Source organism: Phyllobates terribilis, unplaced genomic scaffold (genome assembly GCF_046119375.1).
Source record: "Phyllobates terribilis strain yellow unplaced genomic scaffold, ASM4611937v1 Scaffold_8__6_contigs__length_399053987, whole genome shotgun sequence".
Classification (NCBI taxonomy): domain Eukaryota; kingdom Metazoa; phylum Chordata; class Amphibia; order Anura; family Dendrobatidae; genus Phyllobates; species Phyllobates terribilis.
Genome location: NW_027362768.1, coordinates 178,292,361 through 178,312,987, shown reverse-complemented (window position 1 = coordinate 178,312,987; position 20,627 = coordinate 178,292,361). Strand labels below are relative to the sequence as shown.

General features: G+C 44.0%; 1 protein-coding gene across 1 annotated transcript in view; it reads right to left on the bottom strand.

Annotated features, from left to right (window-relative positions):
- IL12RB2 (interleukin 12 receptor subunit beta 2) overlaps positions 1–20,265 on the bottom strand; it is a 69,578-nt gene extending 49,313 nt beyond the window's left edge. The window contains exons 1-5 of the mRNA XM_073643858.1: positions 19,973–20,265; positions 12,745–12,820; positions 11,113–11,385; positions 10,572–10,686; positions 10,102–10,280 (exon numbers count right to left, since the gene is read on the bottom strand). Coding sequence (XP_073499959.1) covers positions 10,102–10,280; positions 10,572–10,686; positions 11,113–11,385; positions 12,745–12,817 — 640 coding nt within the window. The 5' untranslated portion in view covers positions 12,818–12,820; positions 19,973–20,265. The remainder of the gene's footprint in view (positions 1–10,101; positions 10,281–10,571; positions 10,687–11,112; positions 11,386–12,744; positions 12,821–19,972) is intronic.
- Between the last annotated feature and the right edge of the window lie 362 nt (positions 20,266–20,627).

Genomic DNA, 20,627 nt, shown 5'->3' with positions numbered 1-20,627 from the left:
TATGATGACCGATATGAGCACAGCCGTGGCCAAACGTCAACAGGCCGTATTAAAATTAATTTTTTTGGGGAATCGAAGCCACACAGCGCAGGAGCTCTGGAATGCCATCAAGCAGCAGAGCGACGTGTGGTTTGTGCCAGCGAATCTCCAGCCAGGCATGGTAGTGTGTGACAATGGCCGAAATCTGGTGGTAGCTCTGGGCCTAGGCAACCTCACTCACATCCCATGTCTGGCACATGTGCTCAACTTGGTCGTGCAGAGTTTTTTGAGGGACTATCCGGATCTTGATGCACTTCTTCACAAGGTCCGCATAGAGTGCGCTCACTTGCGGCGTTCCAGCAACGCAAGATCACGCATTGCAGCTCTGCAGCGCCGATTACGTTTTCCGGAACATCGCATCATATGTGTTAGAACCTTGCTGTTAGTTTTTTTTTTCCTTTGCTGGTCACATGACCTTGTTGGCCTATTTAATCCTGCTCCGCCCTTCTGGCTTTGCTGGACTTCATTGTATATCTACTTTCTAGCTAGCCTGTGCTCTGTATCTAACTCTGTTAGTTTGCTTGGTCTACTGACCTCTATGTTCTATATATTTTGTTTGTTCGTCTGTCTGCTACTATTTCTGTTAGGAGGTGTCCCATATTCCTCCCAGTCCTTAGTACTTGTAGGGATTCCCTCCCCACATCTATAGGTCTCCGTACAGACTAGCTTAGGACTTTAGCAGGTCTGATCACAGGATCAGGTCCCCTGTTACATCGTAGGGATTAAGCTGAGTTCTATCGTAGGGACAGATCTTCTCTCTTTCCTTAGCTCTGGTAGCAGAACATAACAGTAAGTCCAGCCAGCAAATTCTCTAAGGAAAGATTTTTCTGTTCCATCATGGTGTCGGTTCAGGATTTGGTTCATCGCCTGCAGGGACTCTCTCTGGAGGTGGCCGAGCTCCGTCAGCACGTGAGTAACTGTCCTGGAGCACATTTCTTGGAGCCTAAGGTATGTTTGCCGGATTTATTTTTTGGTGAACACCGAGAATTTTTTTCATTTAAAAATGCTTGCTTATTGTATTTTCGTTTGAGACCTAAGTCCTCTGGGGATGAATCCCAGCGCGTAGGGTTCATAATGTCACTTTTGCGCAAAGAGCCTCAGGAGTGGGCCTTTTCTTTGCAACCTAGTGATTCATGCTTCAGATCAGTGGATAGTTTTTTTTCTGCTTTGGGACTATTATATGATGATCCTGACCGTGTCGCATCAGCTGAGACTGAGTTGAGACGTTTAAAACAAGGATCAGGTAATGTTGAAAAATATTGTACTCATTTCCGTCGTTGGTCGACTCAAACAGGGTGGAACGATTCTGCTCTGAAAAGTCTATTTCTTGCTGGGCTCAGTGAAAGGGTTAAAGACCTGCTAATTGCTTATCCTACACCTGAGGATTTGCAACAGGCTATGCAATTAGCTATACGGGTGGATAGAAGACTGCGTGCTAGGGTTAATGAGAGCAAATCCTCTGCTATGTCAGTTTCTGGTTATGATAATGTGTGTACTAACAGTGGTGAACCGATGGAGATTGGATCGGTGGCACCTCGCTCTCAAGAAAAAGACCGTCGTTTTTCGGAAGGCTTGTGTTTCTATTGTGGAAAATCTGGTCATTTGATTAAAGGCTGTGAGCTTCGTATGAAGAAAGAAAAAAAAATGGTCAGTCACGCCCGTATTGCCTGTTTAAATTCCAAGGGTATATTTTTAGCTGCTTCCACGATTGCTCAGGAAAAATTAATGGAATTTCGGGTGTTTGTTGATTGCTGGTCTACACTGAATGTAATTGATGGGGGATTCGTGGAAAAACTCAATTTAAAACCTGAACCTTTATCATCCCCCATTGCTGTGGTTTCTGTGGATGGCTCCCCTTTGAAGAATATTACTCTCAAGGTCAGTGAATTTCCTCTCACTATTAATGGTGTTCACCATGAGAAATTGGATTTGGTAGTGTTGAATAACTTGCCTTCTCCAGTAATATTGGGTTTGCCCTGGTTAAAATTTCACAATCCTGTACTGGATTGGTCTACCAGTGAAATTAAATCCTGGAGCCATAAATGTTATGACAAGTGTTGTAACGGGCGTATTGCAGCTTTGGATAGGGGAGAATTGCCTGTTCCTATTCAGGATTTTTGGAGAGTTTTTTCTGAGAAAGAATCGCAGGTTTTGCCTCCCCATAGAGACTATGATTGTTCTATTGAATTTGTCCCTGGAGCGACTCTTCCTAAAAGTCGTTTATTTAACCTTACTATTCCTGAGAGGAAGGCTTTGGAGGAATACATACAGACAAGTTTGGCCGCCGGTCACATTAGGCCCTCTAAGTCTCCTGTGACAGGTTGGGAATTCATTTGTCGTTTTCGTCCGGATATCATCCTGAATCTAATGGCCAGACAGAAAGGAAAAACCAGGATGTTGAGCAGTTCTTGCGTTGTTTTGTGGCAGACAATCAAGAGGGGTGGTCTGAGTTTCTGTCACTTGCCGAATTTGCTCTGAACAATCATACATCTTCTTCTGCTGGTTGTTCGCCTTTTTTTTGTTGTTCTGGGAGACATCCGTCGTTTGGGTCGTTCTCCAAGTTGGGATCTGCCGTGCCTGAGGAGGAGAATTTTTCCGGTGATTTGGAAAGAGTTTGGACGGATGTGCGTGGTAATCTTCAGGAGGCCAACAGAAAATCTAAAGACTACTTTGATAGGAAACGACAGGAGGTTTTGTTCGCTGTTGGTGACATGGTTTGGTTGTCCTCTAGGAATCTGCGGTTGAGGATTCCTTCTAAGAAATTGGGTCCCAAGTTTGTAGGGCCCTTTAAGGTGCTTCAGGTTGTCAACCAATCTGCTGTTAGGTTGGAGGTTCCTACCTCCTGGAGAATTAATCCGGTCTTTCATGTCTCTCTGTTAAAAAAAGCTGTTGTGTCGGATGGTGACGCCTCTGCCTCTGTTCCTCCGGTGGTGGAGGACGGGGAATATGAAATTTCTCGCATCCTTGACTCTAGACGGTATAGAGGTAGTTTGCAGTATCTTGTGGCCTGGAAAGGTTTCGGACCCGAGGATAACTCTTGGGTGAGGTCAGATGATGTTTCCGCGTCCAGACTTATCAGAGCGTTTCACAGGAGATTTCCTGATAAGCCTGGTCCTAGGGGATCCGGAGGATCCTCTTAGAAGGGGGGGTACTGTTAGAACCTTGCTGTTAGGTTTTTTTTTCCTTTGCTGGTCACATGACCTTGTTGGCCTATTTAATCCTGCTCCGCCCTTCTGGCTTTGCTGGACTTCATTGTATATCTACTTTCTAGCTAGCCTGTGCTCTGTATCTAACTCTGTTAGTTTGCTTGGTCTACTGACCTCTATGTTCTATATATTTTGTTTGTTCGTCTGTCTGCTACTATTTCTGTTAGGAGGTGTCCCATATTCCTCCCAGTCCTTAGTACTTGTAGGGATTCCCTCCCCACATCTATAGGTCTCCGTACAGACTAGCTTAGGACTTTAGCAGGTCTGATCGCAGGATCAGGTCCCCTGTTACATCGTAGGGATTAAGCTGAGTTCTATCGTAGGGACAGATCTCCTCTCTTTCCTTAGCTCTGGTAGCAGAACATAACAATATGTGACCTACCCACCAGGTGGAATTCAACGTTACATATGTTGGAGAGGTTGTGTGAGCAGGAGGCAGCAGTAATGGAGTATCAGCTGCAGCAGGCGCAAAAAAGTCGCAGTGCACGCCGTTCACACTTCACCACCACTGAGTGGGCCTCTATGAAGGACATTTGCCACGTTTTGCATGCCTTCGATTATTCCACACGGATGGCGAGTGCAGATGATGCACTAGTGAGCATGACTATCCCCCTTATCTGCCTGCTTGAAAAAACACTGCAAGCACTAAGGGAGGAGGTTTTGGAAGAGGTGGAGGATGAGGAGTCACAAATGCCATCTGCTTCTCTACAGTCTGCGCAACGTGGTTCCTCACAAAAGCCTAGGCAGGGGACACTTTGTGAGGAGGATGAGGAGGAGTCAATGGAGGAGGAAGACATCTGTCCAGAGGAGGGAGGTACACAATGCTCTAGTAGTCAGTATCTAGAGCGAGGGTGGGGTGATGCAGAGCAGGCAGAGATCACGCCTCAAGCAGGGGACAGCGTTTCTTGGCCAGTTGGCAGTCTGCAGCACATGGTTGATTTCATGCTGCAGTGCCTGAGAAACGACCGCCGCATCGCCCACATTCTCAACACGGCTGATTATTGGGTGTCCACCCTCCTAGATCCTCGCTACCGGGACAACTTACAAAGCCTCATAACACAGTTGAACTGGGAGCGTAAAATGCGGGAGTACCAAGACGCACTGGTGCATTCCATCATGTTCTCCATTCCAACCGAGAGCAGTGCTGCTAGTGCTTTACAGCTCAGTGCGTCGAGGCAGTGGAGGAAGCTCTGCACAAAGAGGGAGCGGAAGCAGCGCCTCAGCACAAGGCAAGACCAGTATGGCCCAAATGTGGCAAAGTTTTGTGTCCCCACCGCCACAAATGTCTACACCATCACAGACGGCTCCAGTCAGCAGGAGGCAACGTTTCCGTCAGATGGTGACAGACTACATGTCTTGCCCTCTCAGTGTACTCCCAGACGGCTCTTCTCCCTTCAAGTTTTGGGTCTGTAAGCTGGATACATTGCCAGAGCTTAGCCAGTATGCATTGGAGGTGCTAGCTTGCCCTGCTGCTAGTGTATTATCGGAACGCGTCTTTAGTGCCGCAGGTGGTGTACTAACAGACCGTCGCATGCGACTATCCTCCGATAACGTTGACCGGCTTTCTTTTCTCAAAATGAACAAGGCCTGGATCTCTCATGAATTTGCCAGTCCTCTTCCAGAATAAATAATTGGTTGGCAACAGTATCCAGGTCTCCTGTTGTGTTCATGTTTTTACCACCTGAACTGTAATCCCTGAGCTCCAACACCGCCAGTTGGCGCTCAGAAGTGCCATCTGCACAGTCAACACTTGCTGCCGTGTTATTGAGGTTCAGTAACGTCAGCTGTTCCCCTGCTGTGTGTCCGGCAATTTATCCTGCTCTGTCCACATTCACACTACTACAGATTTTAAAGTTGCTCCAATTACACCTCGGGCTCCTCTGTTTTCAGTATTATCCCTGAGCTCCAACACCGCCAGTTGGCGCTCAGAAGTGCTGTCTGCACAGCCAACACTTGCTGCCGTGTTATTGGGGTTCAGTAACGTCAGCTGTTCCTCTGCTGTGCGGACGGCAATTTCTCCTGCTCTCTCCACATTCACACTACTACAGATTTTAAAGTTGCTCCAATTACACCTCTGGCTCCTCTGTTTTCAGTATTATCCTTGAGCTCCAACACCGCCAGTTGGCGCTCAGAAGTGCTGTCTGCACAGTCAACACTTGCTGCCGTGTTATTGGGGTTCAGTAACGTCAGCTGTTCCCCAGCTGTGTGTCCGGCAAATTCTCCTGCTTTGTCCACATCCACTGTACTACTGATTTAAACCTTGCTCCAATTACACCTCTGGCTCTTCTGTTTTTAGTATTTACCCTGGGCTCCAATACCGCTAGTTGCTGCTCAGAAGTGCCGTCTGCACAGTCAACACTTGCTGCCGTGTTATTGGGGTTCAGTAACGTCAGCTGATCCCCAGCTGTGTGTCCGGCAAATTCTCCTGCTTTGTCCACATCCACTGTACTACTGATTTAAAACTTGCTCCAATTACACCTCTGGCTCCTCTGTTTTTAGTATTTACCCTGGGCTCCAATACCGCTAGTTGCTGCTCAGAAGTGCCGTCTGCACAGTCAAAGCTTGCTCCAGTGTTATTGGGGTTCAGTAACGTCAGCTGATCCCCAGCTGTGTGTCCGGCAAATTCTCCTGCTTTGTCCACATCCACTGTACTAATGATTTAAAACTTGCTCCAATTACACCTCTGGCTCCTCTGTTTTTAGTATTTACCCTGGGCTCCAATACCGCTAGTTGCTGCTCAGAAGTGCCATCTGCACAGTCAACGCTTGCTCCAGTGTTATTGGGGTTCAGTAACGTCAGCTGATCCCCAGCTGTGTGTCCGGCAAATTCTCCTGCTTTGTCCACATCCACTGTACTAATGATTTAAAACTTGCTCCAATTACACCTCTGGCTCCTCTGTTTTTAGTATTTACCCTGGGCTCCAATACCGCTAATTGCTGCTCAGAAGTGCCGTCTGCACAGTCAACGCTTGCTCCAATGTTATTGGGGTTCAGTAACGTCAGCTGATCCCCAGCTGTGTGTCCGGCAAATTCTCCTGCTTTGTCCACATTCACACTACTATAGATTTTAAAGTTGCTCCAATTACTCCTCTGGCTCCACTCTGTTTTTAGTATTTACCCTGGGTTCCAGCACCGCCAGCTGTTTCCCAGCAGTGTCTTTGGCACGGGTACTCCCTCCTGCCCAGCCTGGTTCCAGCACGTCAGCTGTTTCCGGGTAGTGTCAACGTCACTTTGCCTCCAATGCGTTGTCCTGTCGTGTTGCGGTCGGGTTAGCCGACTCTATGGTGCCTGCAGTTTAGGTGACTCCTATGTGGGCTGCGGGATCTGGCAATGAAGGCTGGTTCCATAGTGCCAATAGGACAAGCACCCCCTGTAGGACTGTGGGTTTTGGTAACTGCAGCCGGCTCGCGGCCTTGCAACTTTGTTTTACATGGGTACCTTCTGCTATCCATCCGGGTTCCAGTACCATCAGCTGGTTCTCGGCAGTGCATTTGGCTTAGGTGCCTCCTTCTCGGTATCCAAGTTCCACCAACGTCTGCTGGTCCTTGGTAGTGCTTTCTGGCACAGGTACCTCCTGCTTAGTAACCGAGTTCCAGTACCGTCAGCTGGTCTTCGGTAGTTCCATTGACTCTTGTACCTTCTGCTACCCATCCGGGTTCCAGTACCGTCAGCTGGTTCTTGGCAGTGTCTTTGGCACGGGTACTCCCTCCTGCCCAGCCTGGTTCCAGCACGCCAGCTGTTTCCGGGTAGTGTCAACGTCACTTTGCCTCCAATGCGTTGTCCTGTCGTGTTGTGGTCGTGTTAGCTGACTCTATGGTGCCTGCAGTTTAGGTGACTCCTATGTGGGCTGCGGGATCTGGCTATGAAGGCTGGTTCCATAGTGCCAATAGGACAAGCACCCCCTGTAGGACTGTGGGTTTTGGTAACTGCGGCCGGCTCGCGGCCTTGCAACTTTTTTTTTACATGGGTACCTTCTGCTACCTATCCGGGTTCCAGTACCGTCAGCTGGTCCTTCTGTAGTTCCATTTGCTCTTGTACCTTCTAACACCCATCCGGGTTCCAGTACCGTCAGCTGGTTCTCGGCAGTGCCTTTGGCTTAGGTGCCTCCTTCTCGGTATCCAAGTTCCACCAACGTCTGCTGGTCCTTGGTAGTGCTTTCTGGCACAGGTACCTCCTGCTTAGTAACCGAGTTCCAGTACCATCAGCTGGTCCTCGGTAGTTCCATTGGCTCTTGTACCTTCTGCTACCCATCCGGGTTCCAGTACTGTCAGCTGGTCCTCGGTAGTTCCATTTGCTCTTGTACCTTCTACTACCCATCCGGGTTCCAGTACCGTCATGTGGTTCTCGGCAGTGTCTTTGGCACGGGTACTCCCTCCTGCCCAGCCTGGTTCCAGCACGCCAGCTGTTTCCGGGTAGTGTCAACGTCACTTTGCCTCCAATGCATTGTCCTGTCGTGTTGTGGTCGGGTTAGCCGACTCTATGGTGCCTGCAGTTTAGGTGACTCCTATGTGGGCTGCGGGATCTGGCAATGAAGGCTGGTTCCATAGTGCCAATAGGACAAGCACCCCCTGTAGGACTGTGGGTTTTGGTAACTGCGGCCGATTCGCGGCCTTGCAACTTTTTTTTACATGGGTACCTTCTGCTACCTATCCGGGTTCCAGTACCGTCAGCTGGTCCTTCTGTAGTTCCATTTGCTCTTGTACCTTCTAACACCCATCCGGGTTCCAGTACCGTCAGCTGGTTCTCGGCAGTGCCTTTGGCTTAGGTGCCTCCTTCGCGGTATCCAAGTTCCACCAATGTCTGCTGGTCCTTGGTAGTGCTTTCTGGCACAGGTACCTCCTGTTTAGTAACCGAGTTCCAGTACCGTCAGCTGGTCCTCGGTAGTTCCATTGGCTCTTGTACCTTCTGCTACCCATCCGGGTTCCAGTACCATCAGCTGGTTCTCGGCAGTTCCTCAGCCTTCTTGTACCTTCTGCTACATTTCCAAGTTCAAGCTTTTTGAAATGGTTCTTGGTAATCACTTGGGATCTCCCTGACGAGGACCCTGAAGACGAGGACCCTGAAGACCAACCTGAAGAAGACAAGGACCCCGAAGACGACGACCCTGAAGACGAGGACCCTGAAGACCACCCCAAAGAAGACGAGGACCCTGAAGACGACAACCCTGAAGACGACAACCCTGAAGACCACCCCGAAGAAGACGACCCTGAAGACCACCCCGAAGAAGACGAGGACCCCGAAGACGACGACCCTGAACACGAGGACCCTGAAGACCACCCCGAAGAAGACGAGGACCCCGAAGACGAGGACCCTGAAGACCACCCCGAAGAAGACGAGGACCCCGAAGATGACGACCATGAAGACCACCCCGAAGAAGACCAAGAAGATGACCCTGAAGAAGTTGACCAAGAGGACAAAGAAGAAGAAGACAACCACCAAGATACAGAAGAACAAGAGACAGAAAACCAAGAAGCAGAAGTACAAGAAGCTGCAGAACAAAAAGGGGAAGAACATTAAGCATACGACTAAAAATCAGAGCAAAAGATAATATCTAAATTATAAGCAGAAGATGACTAAGCAGTGTATGGGGGTGAGTCCGCTCCTCCTCGTGGTGCCCCTGGAAAAGACCTGCTGCTGCAGGCCAAACTGAACGTGGACAAATCCTGTTGTAAATCTTTTGTGACGGGCAGAACGAACGGTGTAATGTTCAAACTTTTATAGATAACAACTACAGGAATGCCTGTCACAAATAAGAATATGATGAAGAAGAAGAAGATGAAGAAGATGAAGAAGTATAATAGTTGAATAAGAAGAATATGAAGAATGTAAAAAAAAAGAATAATACGAAGAAGGTGAAGAAGAAGAAGATGAAGAAGGTGAAGAAGTTGATGAAAAAGATGCTGATGCTGAGGATGATGAAGGAGAAAGTGTGGGAGAAGTAAAAAAGAAGGTGAAGAGCATGGAAGTAGTGAAACATAAATATCTGACAAAATATAAAAAAGCTTAACATAGTCAATATTTCCGTAACTCAGAACGTCTTAAAAAATATATTAATTCCTGCTATTTCATTTGATTGGGCTAAACCTCTATGCCTTTATTGTCTCCCCCACCTCCCCCAATACATTCTACATTATTCTTAGTTGTTTTCCTTCATGTAGAATTAACCTACAAGGAAAGAAAGGGTTTATTTTCATTCCGATATTTCTGTCCCATTGACTTGCATTGGTTTCCGGTATCGGTCCGATCCAATCCGATCCGATATCCGATACTTTTTTGGTATCGGTCCGATCCAATCCGATCCGATATTTCCCGATATCGGAAGGTATCGCTTAACACTATTCCTGACGCGTGCAGAGTGGATCTGATCGAGGTGGGTCCTTGCAGCAACTAAAGTTTGGGGAATATTTTAAGAGAAAAAGCGATTTCCAAACCAAAAACCCCAACATAGGAGTTGTGCACTTCTTGGACAACCCTTTCTTAAATGCATCAGGGCGCCATTAACATAAAAGCACCATATACTGACCACCTGGACAGGAGTCATTCCAGCTTCTGATTGGCTGCAGCACTCAGATTACATAATGTAAAGCAAGCGCCGTCAGACACAGCTGCAACATCGCAGGAGCGACGCTGGTGTGGAGGGTGAGTATATGGAGTTCTTATTTTACATGGGGCCCCGGTGCATTTAAGTAGGTGTTTTTCGAGTAGTAGATAGCCCCTTTAAAGGGGTTTTTGGTCCGGACAATTCCTTTAAGAAGGCAGATTCGCTGGCCCTTTAAGGCATCGGGGTTCTGGAGAGACTGCTACCTCTGGACACCCCATGGCTTTGCACCTGTACTCGTTGTACTTCGGCCGCTCACCTGCATCAATGTAAGTGAACGTGTGCGGCATCGAGACGTTTTCTCCCAGGTCATTTGATGCTCGCACCAGGGCTGTGAATTCATCACCTACAGCGATGGACACCGGTAACATGACAGACTGATTTGTTTGTGAGCTGTAAAGGCTGGAAACTGTCACAATGTGTGTTTTCTGCAACAGACTGGAAGATACAACTGTAATACTTTAGTCACCCATTAAACATTAATATTAGTTTATAGCAGTCAGAGTTCCAAATACAAATTTATGGGATAAAATATTAACTTCCCCAGGTCACCTCTAGAGGGAGCTTTGGAGCTTGCTGTATACACAAAGCTCTTAAGCTCCCTCTAGTGGTGGCTGCAGGAAGCCAGAATGATTTTTTCCAATTTTATAGCACAACAGGGAGATTGGAGCTCAGTTTCAGTCTAAAAATAATCAGTACAGAATATTGTCGATCTGACAAAAACTCAACTGCAAAGTCCAGGTTGTTGCAATGAGAGTTTCTCTTCCAGATTCCCAGGAACAAGAAATTTTTCCTAATTCTCCCTCCTGTTCACAAGTGACAAAACTCGGTTGATCTGGGGGAACTGAAAGACAAATGAATTGATGTTCAGGGCAGAATGAAATGAGGGCAGAAAACATAAAACCCAGATAAGTTTCTTAGTTTATTGGTTTGATTGGGGGGCTCATGTCCTCCAGGTGGTATGGAGACATGATAGATCACCCTCCTGGACCCCTTTATGCCTCTGATTCCATAAAGTGGCTTAAAAATCAGACAAAATGGTTTTGCTCCATCAGAGGCCGTAGAGAGCGCCATAGGGCGGCACACAGAGTGTTATGTGGCTCCATGGAGTCCTTATGTGACGCTACCATGTGCATGAGATACAGGGTGATATTATACATTATTAAAGGGGTTTTCTACTTTAAAAAATCAATTTCCAGCCTGTCAGCAAAAATCCGAATTATTATAGTGTCCAAAGTCTGCCGTCAACAGTACATTTTCGGATACTTACATCCAGCAAATAGGGTTATCACACAGAGCATTTTACATTTCCAGCACTCGTAAACCGTTGCACCAGGAGGAGGTCGGAGGTCTTGTAGAATGACAGAATTCTTCTTTAATCTCCCCGGCAATAATGTTTTTTGCCTTTTAATTTTCATATCCCCGCTAGATCCCAGGTTGCAGGGTCTGGTGTTACCAGTCAAAGTGCATGTGAGGTTAATAGGATGACCGTGGCGTATCACCGCACTTGGGCTGGCCGTCATTATAGCAGCTGGACAGGATTCTGTGGATAAAGGACATAGTTTTAGATTTCCTTTAATATCATCTAAATATGTTTTGTGTATACAACTCCTCTGCAGACTTATATGTCTCCTTAGCTACAGACTACAGGTCTGATCCTGCAGTCATGTTTTATTCTCTTGTATTGACCATAGTTTAGAAACAGAGAGAAAAGTAACACTTGCCTGTATGATCAAGCTGGTTGTGCTCATTAATTCTCAGCTTTGCTGTATAGACTTGGTCTGGATTTGCAGAGTTATGTCATTGCCATTAGAGGGTTAGCAATTTAATGGCAGTTCTGTTACAGGCCTTGATGAGGCAAGATACGCTATACACACACGGGTAGGACTCTGTATACAGCTCCTCTCTGGGACTGTAAACTTCTGGAGACTGTAATAAACTTTGACATTTTGCTCTCAATTGGTTCCTATTTATTGCAAATGCCATAAAGCACCACACCTGCTGCACTCTCTATACAGGAAGTGTATGTCTCCAACGTGGCCGCAATTGGGGAAGTGTTCAAAAATAATAAAATAATATTTACAGTTAAAAAAAAAGCTGAAAATACATTGACCATTTATCAAAATTTGCACCAAATCTTCAGTGTGATCAATTCTCTGCCACAAAGTATTTATCTAATTCTGAACCTCAGTGATACATTTTGCACAAATTAAATAATCGCAATTACACTTCCCAATGTCAGATAAGAACCTGAGTCACTTGTCACAAGTCAATGCAAAAAATATTGTGCAAATTGTGACTTTTTTTCAGCATATTAATTGAAGCATTTAGAAAAGACCAGGAGACCAATGTGTCAAATGTCGCACATGAATGTAGAATTTTGTACAGCTTTCGATCATGTAAAAATGGTTGCAACGTAAATGTATTTGTTCCATGTTTTTTTTAATGACCGCTGTGACCGGTCTAGTATACGTGACTTTGTATGTGATGATAAATGTTCTCCGTTTTTTTCTCTTCTTCACACTGTCATCAAATTCATGAAACAAGAGTTACATAAGTCATTTCCTGAAAAACTTTTCTGTTTCATTTCTACTTTTACTGAAGTTGTTCTCCGCACTGCGTATGTACGGGACTTCCCCATTACCCATGAATGTGATTATTTTTGCAGACGTGCCGTTATTTATGCACATGGATTAGCCGCTTTTTGCGATTCTATTAAGTTAATCTGTTGGTTCTCCATGTGGGATAACACCGATTATGACCTGCCATACATCCTAACACCACAGAGACTGGGTCAGGATATAGACGAGGAGCCTGTGCCTAAATCCAGACAAAATCCTGAATATTCAAGAACTTTAATGCAGTATACATAAAAAGTCAAATGTTTCATAAATTTACACACCTGCACATGATATCTTTGGACTCCACATAATAGTGATAGTAAGTGTCATCCACGGGAACCAAAGTCTCTCCATAAGCTGAAAAGAAATATGTAATTGTGTCCTTGTTACAAAATAATAATTCTTCAGAACAACTTTCCACAGTTAAAGGGATTGTCTGGTTTAGGAAACTTTTTAAACAGCTGTTTCCTTCATAAATGAGGTTGTCGGATAAGGCTTGTAAATACAAGCAATTTTGCAATTTACTGCTTATTTAGATTTTCCGCCATTCTTGAGAAAGTAACAGTTCGTTGCCTAGGAGACCGACCACCTCTGCTAGACAACATAACATGCACAGTGCTTATATGCTCATTTCTATAGAGCTTGTAAGCACTGTTTTAAAGTTGCCCAGGACCACTGGAGTGCGCTGTTGCCTCTTAATGCTCAACATGTAATAAACTCTCTTACATCCATGACTTTTTCCTCTCTAATTCCCTCAACCTTTTGGCTCTCACCGAAACCTGGATCCAGCAGTCGGACACCACCGCCGCAGCAGCTCTTTCCTATGGTGGCCTACACTTCTCTCATACCCCGAGACCTGATAACAGATCAGGTGGAGGTGTTGGTCTTCTTCTTTCAACAAAATGTACTTTTCAGGTTATCCCCCCTGTACCCTCCCTTATCTTACCTTCTTTTGAGGCCCACACAGTCAGACTCTACCAGCCCTTCTCCCAGCGAGTGGCGGTTGTCTATCGCCTTCCAGGTCCCTCCCGTCAGTTCCTGGATCACTTTGCTGCCTGGCTTCCAAATTTTCTATCCTGCGACATCCCCACGATAATCATGGGAGATTTTAACATCCCAATTGGCGATCCTCTTTCCCCATCTGCCGCTCACCTTTTATCACTAACCTCCTCCTTCAGCCTTTCACTGTTTGCTATTTCTCCTACACATGAAGACGGGAACACATTGGACCTGATCTTCTCCCGGCTTTGCTCAGTACATGACTTTACTAACTCTCCCCTTCCACTCTCTGACCATAATCTTCTTTCATTCTCTGTCAAGAACTGTGACTCTACTCAAGACCCCCCACTCTCCACACTTATAGAAATATACGCGCCATTAACACCCAGAAATTTATGAAAAATTTGCAATCATCATTGGCCCCAATCTCCTCCCTCTCATGTCCCGACTCTGCATTGAAGCATTATAACGAAATATTGCTATGTGCCCTGGATGAAGCCGCACCTCCTACACAAAGAAAAATTCGGCATAGATGGCGACAACCCTGGCACACGCCTCAAACACGTTTTCTCCAGCGGTCCTCCAGGTGCGCTGAAAGGCTGTGGAGAAAATCTAATCTGCCCGAAGATTTCCTCCATTATAAATTTATGCTGAAAACATATAACTCTGCCCTTCACCTCTCCAAACAAACCTACTTTAACAACCTCATCATCTCACTTTCCAATAATCCTAAACGACTCTTTGACACGTTTCATTCTCTCCTCAATCAAACAGCACAGGCCCTGACCACCGACCTCAGTGCTGACGATCTGGCCAATTATTTCAAAGAAAAAATTGACCATATCCGACAGGAAATATTCTCCCAATACCCAAACGTTATGCATGCTCTCCCCCGCCACATTGTATCTTGCTCACTTTCTGACTTGGAACCAGTCACAGAAGATGAAGTGATCAGGCTCCTTGCATCTTCTCGCCCTACCACCTGCACCACTGACCTTTTTCCCTCACATCTCCTTCAGTCCCTTTCTCCAGCTCACCACTCACCTAACTAAAATTTTCAACCTCTCCCTCTCATCTGGTATCTTTCCCTCTTCTTTTAAACACGCCAGCATACATCTATTACTTAAAAAACCATCCCTCGACCAGAACTGCACGGCCAACTACAGACCTGTTTCCAATCTTCCCTTTATGTCTAAACTCCTGGAACGCCTGGTCCATTCCCATCTAATCCGCTATCTCTCAGACAACTCTCTTCTTGACCCTTTACAATCTGGTTTCCGCTCTTTACATTCTACTGAAACTGCCCTCACTAAAGTCTCTAATGATCTACTAACAGCTAAATCTAATGGTCACTGCTCCCAGCTGATCTCCTGGATCTCTGCAGCATTCGACCCTGTGGATCACCAGCTCCTCCTCACTATGCTCCGCACTATTGGCCTCAAGGACACCGTTCTCTCCTGGTTCACCTCCTATCTCTCTGACCGCTCCTTCTCTGTGTCTTTTGCCGGCTCCTCCTCCTCTCTCCTTCCCCTTACTGTCGGGGTTCCTCAAGGATCAGTCCTAGGCCCCCTTCTTTTCTCCTTATACACTGCTCCCATTGGACAATCAGCAGATTTGGTTTTCAGTACCATCTCTATGCTGATGACACCAATTATACACCTCTGCTCCGGACATCACCCCTGCATTACTACAAAAGACCAGTGATTGTCTTTCTGCTGTGTCTAACATTATGTCCTCCCTCTGTCTAAAACTGAACTACTCGTATTTCCTCCCTCCACTAACCTACCTGTGCCCGATATTGCCTTTTCCGTTTGTGGCTCAACCATTACTCCCCAGCAACAAGCCCGCTGTCTTGGGGTCAGTTTTGATTCAGATCTTTCCTTCACTCCTCACATCAAATCACTCACTCGTTCATGTCATCTACACCTCAAAAACATCTCAAGAATCAGGACTTTTCTCACGTTTGACTCGGCAAAAACTCTTACTGTCGCTCTTATTCATTCTCGTCTCGACTATTGCAACTCTCTACTAATCGGTCTCCCTCTTACTAAACTCTCCCCTCTCCAATCTGTCCTTAACGCAGCAGCCAGGATCATATTCCTCACCAACCACTACACCGATGCCTCTTCCCTGTGCCAGTCATTGCATTGGTTACCCATCCAATATAGAGTTCAATTTAAACTTATCACGCTTACCCACAAAGCGCTCCATTCTTCAGTACCCCCCCTACATCTCCTCCCTTGTCTCAGTCTACCACCCTACACGTGCCCTCCGTTCTGCCAATGACTTCAAACTAAAATCCTCCATAATCCGAACTTCCCACTCCCGTCTCCAAGATTTCTCGCGTGCTGCGCCAATTCTTTGGAATGCATTACCCAGGACAGTTCGATTAATTCCCAATACCCACAGTTTCAAGCGGACCCTAAAAACCCATTTCTTTAGACTGGTATATCGCCTCAACACACTATCTGTCCGTCCCAGTTTTCCCCCATATTAAAATCTTCTTCAATTTCAGGTTCATACCATCCATGTACTTAATAGCCTCGGTCAGGACTGTACACACACTGGCAGGAGACCAGTCCATGTATTATTTATCCTATTTAGTATATCAAGGCTGCATTATACAATATATGTACATTCTACCTTTAGTCTCTCCCCCATTTCCTCATAGACTGTAAGCTTGCGAGCAGGGCCCTCACTCCTTTCGATATGAGATATGCTTATTCTGTATTGTCTGTATAAGTCCCCCCCTAAAATTGTAAAGTGCTGCGGAATATGTTGGCGCTATAAAAATAAAAATTATTATTATTATTAATGCAGCACACAGCAGCGGTGGTCGGTCTCCTAGGCAACGAGTTGTAAACAAAAGAAAAATGTAAATATTTCAGGATAGGCTGCAAATTTTAATAAGCAGAAAATTACAAAAATGCTTGTATTTACCATATCAGACAATATCCATCTATGAAGAAACTCACTAAAGAATTCTGGATTCATTTGTAGGGTCTTAAGTCCTCATGTCCAACATAGTTGTTCTCTCAACCTGGAGGACCTAGCACATCTGTGAACATAGTGTAATGTAACATGTCTCCTGGTGAGGCGCTGTTGGAGTGTGATATTTCAGACTACATATTTACAAAAATGTTCAGAAACTCAAAATCATCCTGGTTCTGACCCCAAAAGCAGTGCATTGTGGGAGCTCAGTTACGCAGTGTTGTGGTCACATGTCTGATAATGTGGTAGAGGTAACCTGTTATTTCCAAATATAAAAATGCTCCATAGATAAAACAACATAAAGAAAAATCAAAGCAAAACAGAAAAATGAAATATTTGCAAAGTTTCTCAACTTTTTCAAATAGTTTTAACCCATAATGATCCTAAAATGACATAATAAACATTGTAACCTCAGCTAACCTTCAGGAACAATACATAACTCCTGATCTGTGTGATACTCTAAGGCCACGTTCACACATTCAGTATTTGGTCAGTATTTTACATCAGTATTGGTAAGCCAAAACCAGGAGAGGAACAATCAGAGGAAAAGTATAATAGAAACACGTCATCACTTCTGCACTTTTCACCCACTCCTGGTTTTGGCTTAAAAATACTAATGGAAATTACTGACCAAATACTGAACGTGTGGACATGTCCAAATAATACGCTTAGTGCTCAGTGATGGCATCGTTAGCTTCTATATCTTATATATACTCTGCATACTTTAATTTTTCATGTTTTTTTTAATCATTTTCTGTGTTTTCAGGATTAGTTTCTTTTCCCATTGCAAGATGAGAATAATTATTAATGATTATAAGATTAGACATAGATTTTTGGGTTTCAGAGGAATATTCTTTTAATGTGTTTTATCTATTATTTCCTATCTTATGTTCCTTTGAGGCTTTGCACATAACAGACACTTGCTGCAAAATTCCCCATTTGTGGCTCCGTGGTTTACATATGAAACGTGTGTATGTCTTAGTCACGGCGTCAGGTATAACTTGCGTGTTATGGATGCCGTTGGGCTCCAGTCTTCTTGTTAGTCATGTGATTTGATAGAATAATGTTCTACAAAAAAACAAAATTGAAAACAGGTTCACAAAAAAGAGTTTATTTTGTTGTATCTGGACGCCATCACAATGTAAGAGACTGACGCTGAGATTGTGGTCAGTTTACATTGATACCGTGCATATCAATGTCAACGTAATGGGTACCCATGAGATTCTCCCTTTTTTACCTCTTCACCTACTCATAGAGTAGAATTGTGACTGTTGTGGACTGTTATTGTTTGTTACAGCATGGAAAGCCTACAGCACTATATGTTCTGTGATTACATATTGATCTTATCTATAGCATTCATTCACTATTGAGAAAAGCTTTACGACTCATATTCACTATAGATATAATCTACATAGTACACAGAGACATAATCTATGACTTATGCTGCAACACAATAACCAAATGTTAATGAAATAGTTATCAAAAAATGCAAATCAAATGTATCGAGCTGTGTACAGTGTAACAGTATAGAATATATTTTATTTATCCAAATCTTATATCTATCAGCTATAGAGCTCAGGCAACGTCAGGAAAGGGCCCCTGTGCAAGAACAGTATATGGGCTCTTTGCAGCCCAATAGCTGATGATAACACATGCCTTTTATGTCTGTGACAGAAGTTGTTTGCTGCTCTGGAGGAGGTAGTGGCCCCTGACCTCTTGGGCCCCTGTGAGACTGCAGCGGTTGCATCAATGGTCTGTTCACCCCTGATCTATCTGCTATTCTACTTATCTTAGATAGATGGATAGATACGAGATCTACTGAATATGAACTGTACATAGAGATAGATAATAGATAGATAGATGATAGATAGATGATAGACAGATAATAGATGATAGATAATAGATAATAGACAGATGATAGACAAATAATAGATAGATGATAGACAGATAGATGATAGATATATAGATGATAGATGAGACAGATGATAGATAATAGATGATAGACAGATAGATAGACAGATAGATGATAGACAGATGATAGATAGATAGACAGATAGATGATAGACAGATAATAGATAGATAGAAGATAGATGATAGACAGATAGATGATAGATAATAGACAGATGATAGACAGATGATAGATAGATAATAGACAGATGATAGATAGATGATAGATGAGACAGATGATAGACAGATAGATAGGTGATAGACAGATAATAGATAGATAGATAGAAGATAGACAGATAGATAGATAATAGATAGATAGACTGATAGATAGAAGATAGACAGACAGATAGATGATAGACAGATGATAGATAGATGATAGACAAATAGATAGAAGATAGATGATGGACAGATAGATGATAGATAATAGACAGATGATAGATAGATAATAGACAGATAATAGACAGATGGATAGATGATAGATAGATGAGACAGATGATAGACAGATGATAGACAGATAGATAGGTGATAGACAGATAATAGATAGATAGAAGATAGACAGATAGATAGATAATAGATAGATAGAAGATAGACAGATGATAGACAGACAGATAGATGATAGACAGATGATAGATAGATGATAAATAATAGATACATGATAGACAGATAGATAGATGATAGATATATAGATGATAGGCAGATGATAGATAGATGAGACAGATGATAGACAGATAGATAGATGATAGCCAGATAATAGATAGATAGATGATAGATAATAGATAGATAGATAGAAGATAGACAGATGATAGACAGATAGATGATAGACAGATGATAGACAGATAGAAGATAGACAGATGATAGACAGATGATAGATAGATAGATGATAGTTTGATGATAGACAGATAGATGATAGACAGATAATAGATAGAAGATAGGCAGATGATAGACAGATAGATGATAGACAAATGATAGACATGATAGACAGATGATAGATAGAAGATAGACAGATAGATAGACAGATGATAGACAGATGATAGATAGATGATAGACAGATAGATAGACAGATAATAGATAGATGATAGATAATACCCCTGTTGAGGAAAAAATCCCAAATTCATGTGTGGGTAACTGTACATTATCTTAAACAGTACAGCAGATACCAAAAAATGAATGATATATTCTGATTCAGAGGATGGATGGATAGACCTATAGACAGGCAAAAAAAGGCAGGCAGCATGTTGTGTTGCTTATTTTTTCTCTATCTATCATTATTATCTATCATCTATCTATTATCTATCATCTATTTCAGATCTATGTTCTGTCTCATTTCTATCCCTCTCTCTACATTTCTGTATTGGATAATTCTACATCTACCATACATACAATGTGAACGCTGTCCTGCCATTGCTATGAACATTGGACTGTTTATAGCTTCTTAGTCACTTTTGCAGTCCCCTACTACTGATGGGATAGACTTATTATGTAAGGTCCCTTGTAAGCAGACATCTTGTGATGAGTGAGATACATTTCTCTGTGTGCTGTGTATCTATGAGGGGCGGCATCCCCTCCGCTTACCTGCCTGCGCCGGTGGTCTCCGCACTGTTCAGATGCAATGTCCTAATCATGCGGGACCCCCCGTGTCTGGCGATATTCCTCGTACGTTCTCATCCACACTGGAGACATAACCGACGCTCAGAGGCTGCAGTACCGTCTGGGGGGTGAACGGATGAGGATCCGTCATAGTCAACCTACAAACCACAAGTAATAAACAGAAGTCTCCACCTCGCCCCTCAGCAGAGCAGACGATCCGGGCTCCAGCTCTCCAGTATAATGCACTGACTCTACACCTGGGAAACTCCAGCAGGGAATCGCTCAAAGGACAATTCCCTACATGACGTAATGTTACTGAACGCCACCCGTCCTATAGGAGCGCCGTATCTGGGGTCACAGCTCATCCGTATTCACTTAGCTGAGCCGGAGTCCAATCATTATTCTAGAAAAGATTCAGACTCTTTTATTTAAAAAAATAAATAAATAAATTGGGGGATTTGTGACTTTTTTTTAAAAAAAATACCATATCTGGATAAAGCAGCTCTGGATATAAATTTTTGATTTTAACTGTTATAATTGGTGGAGGAAGGCTGAACTTGATGGACCTAGGTCTTTTTTCAACCTATAACTATTTCATTACAGCTCCAGTACAAAGCAATAAGCAATACATTGAGTTGTA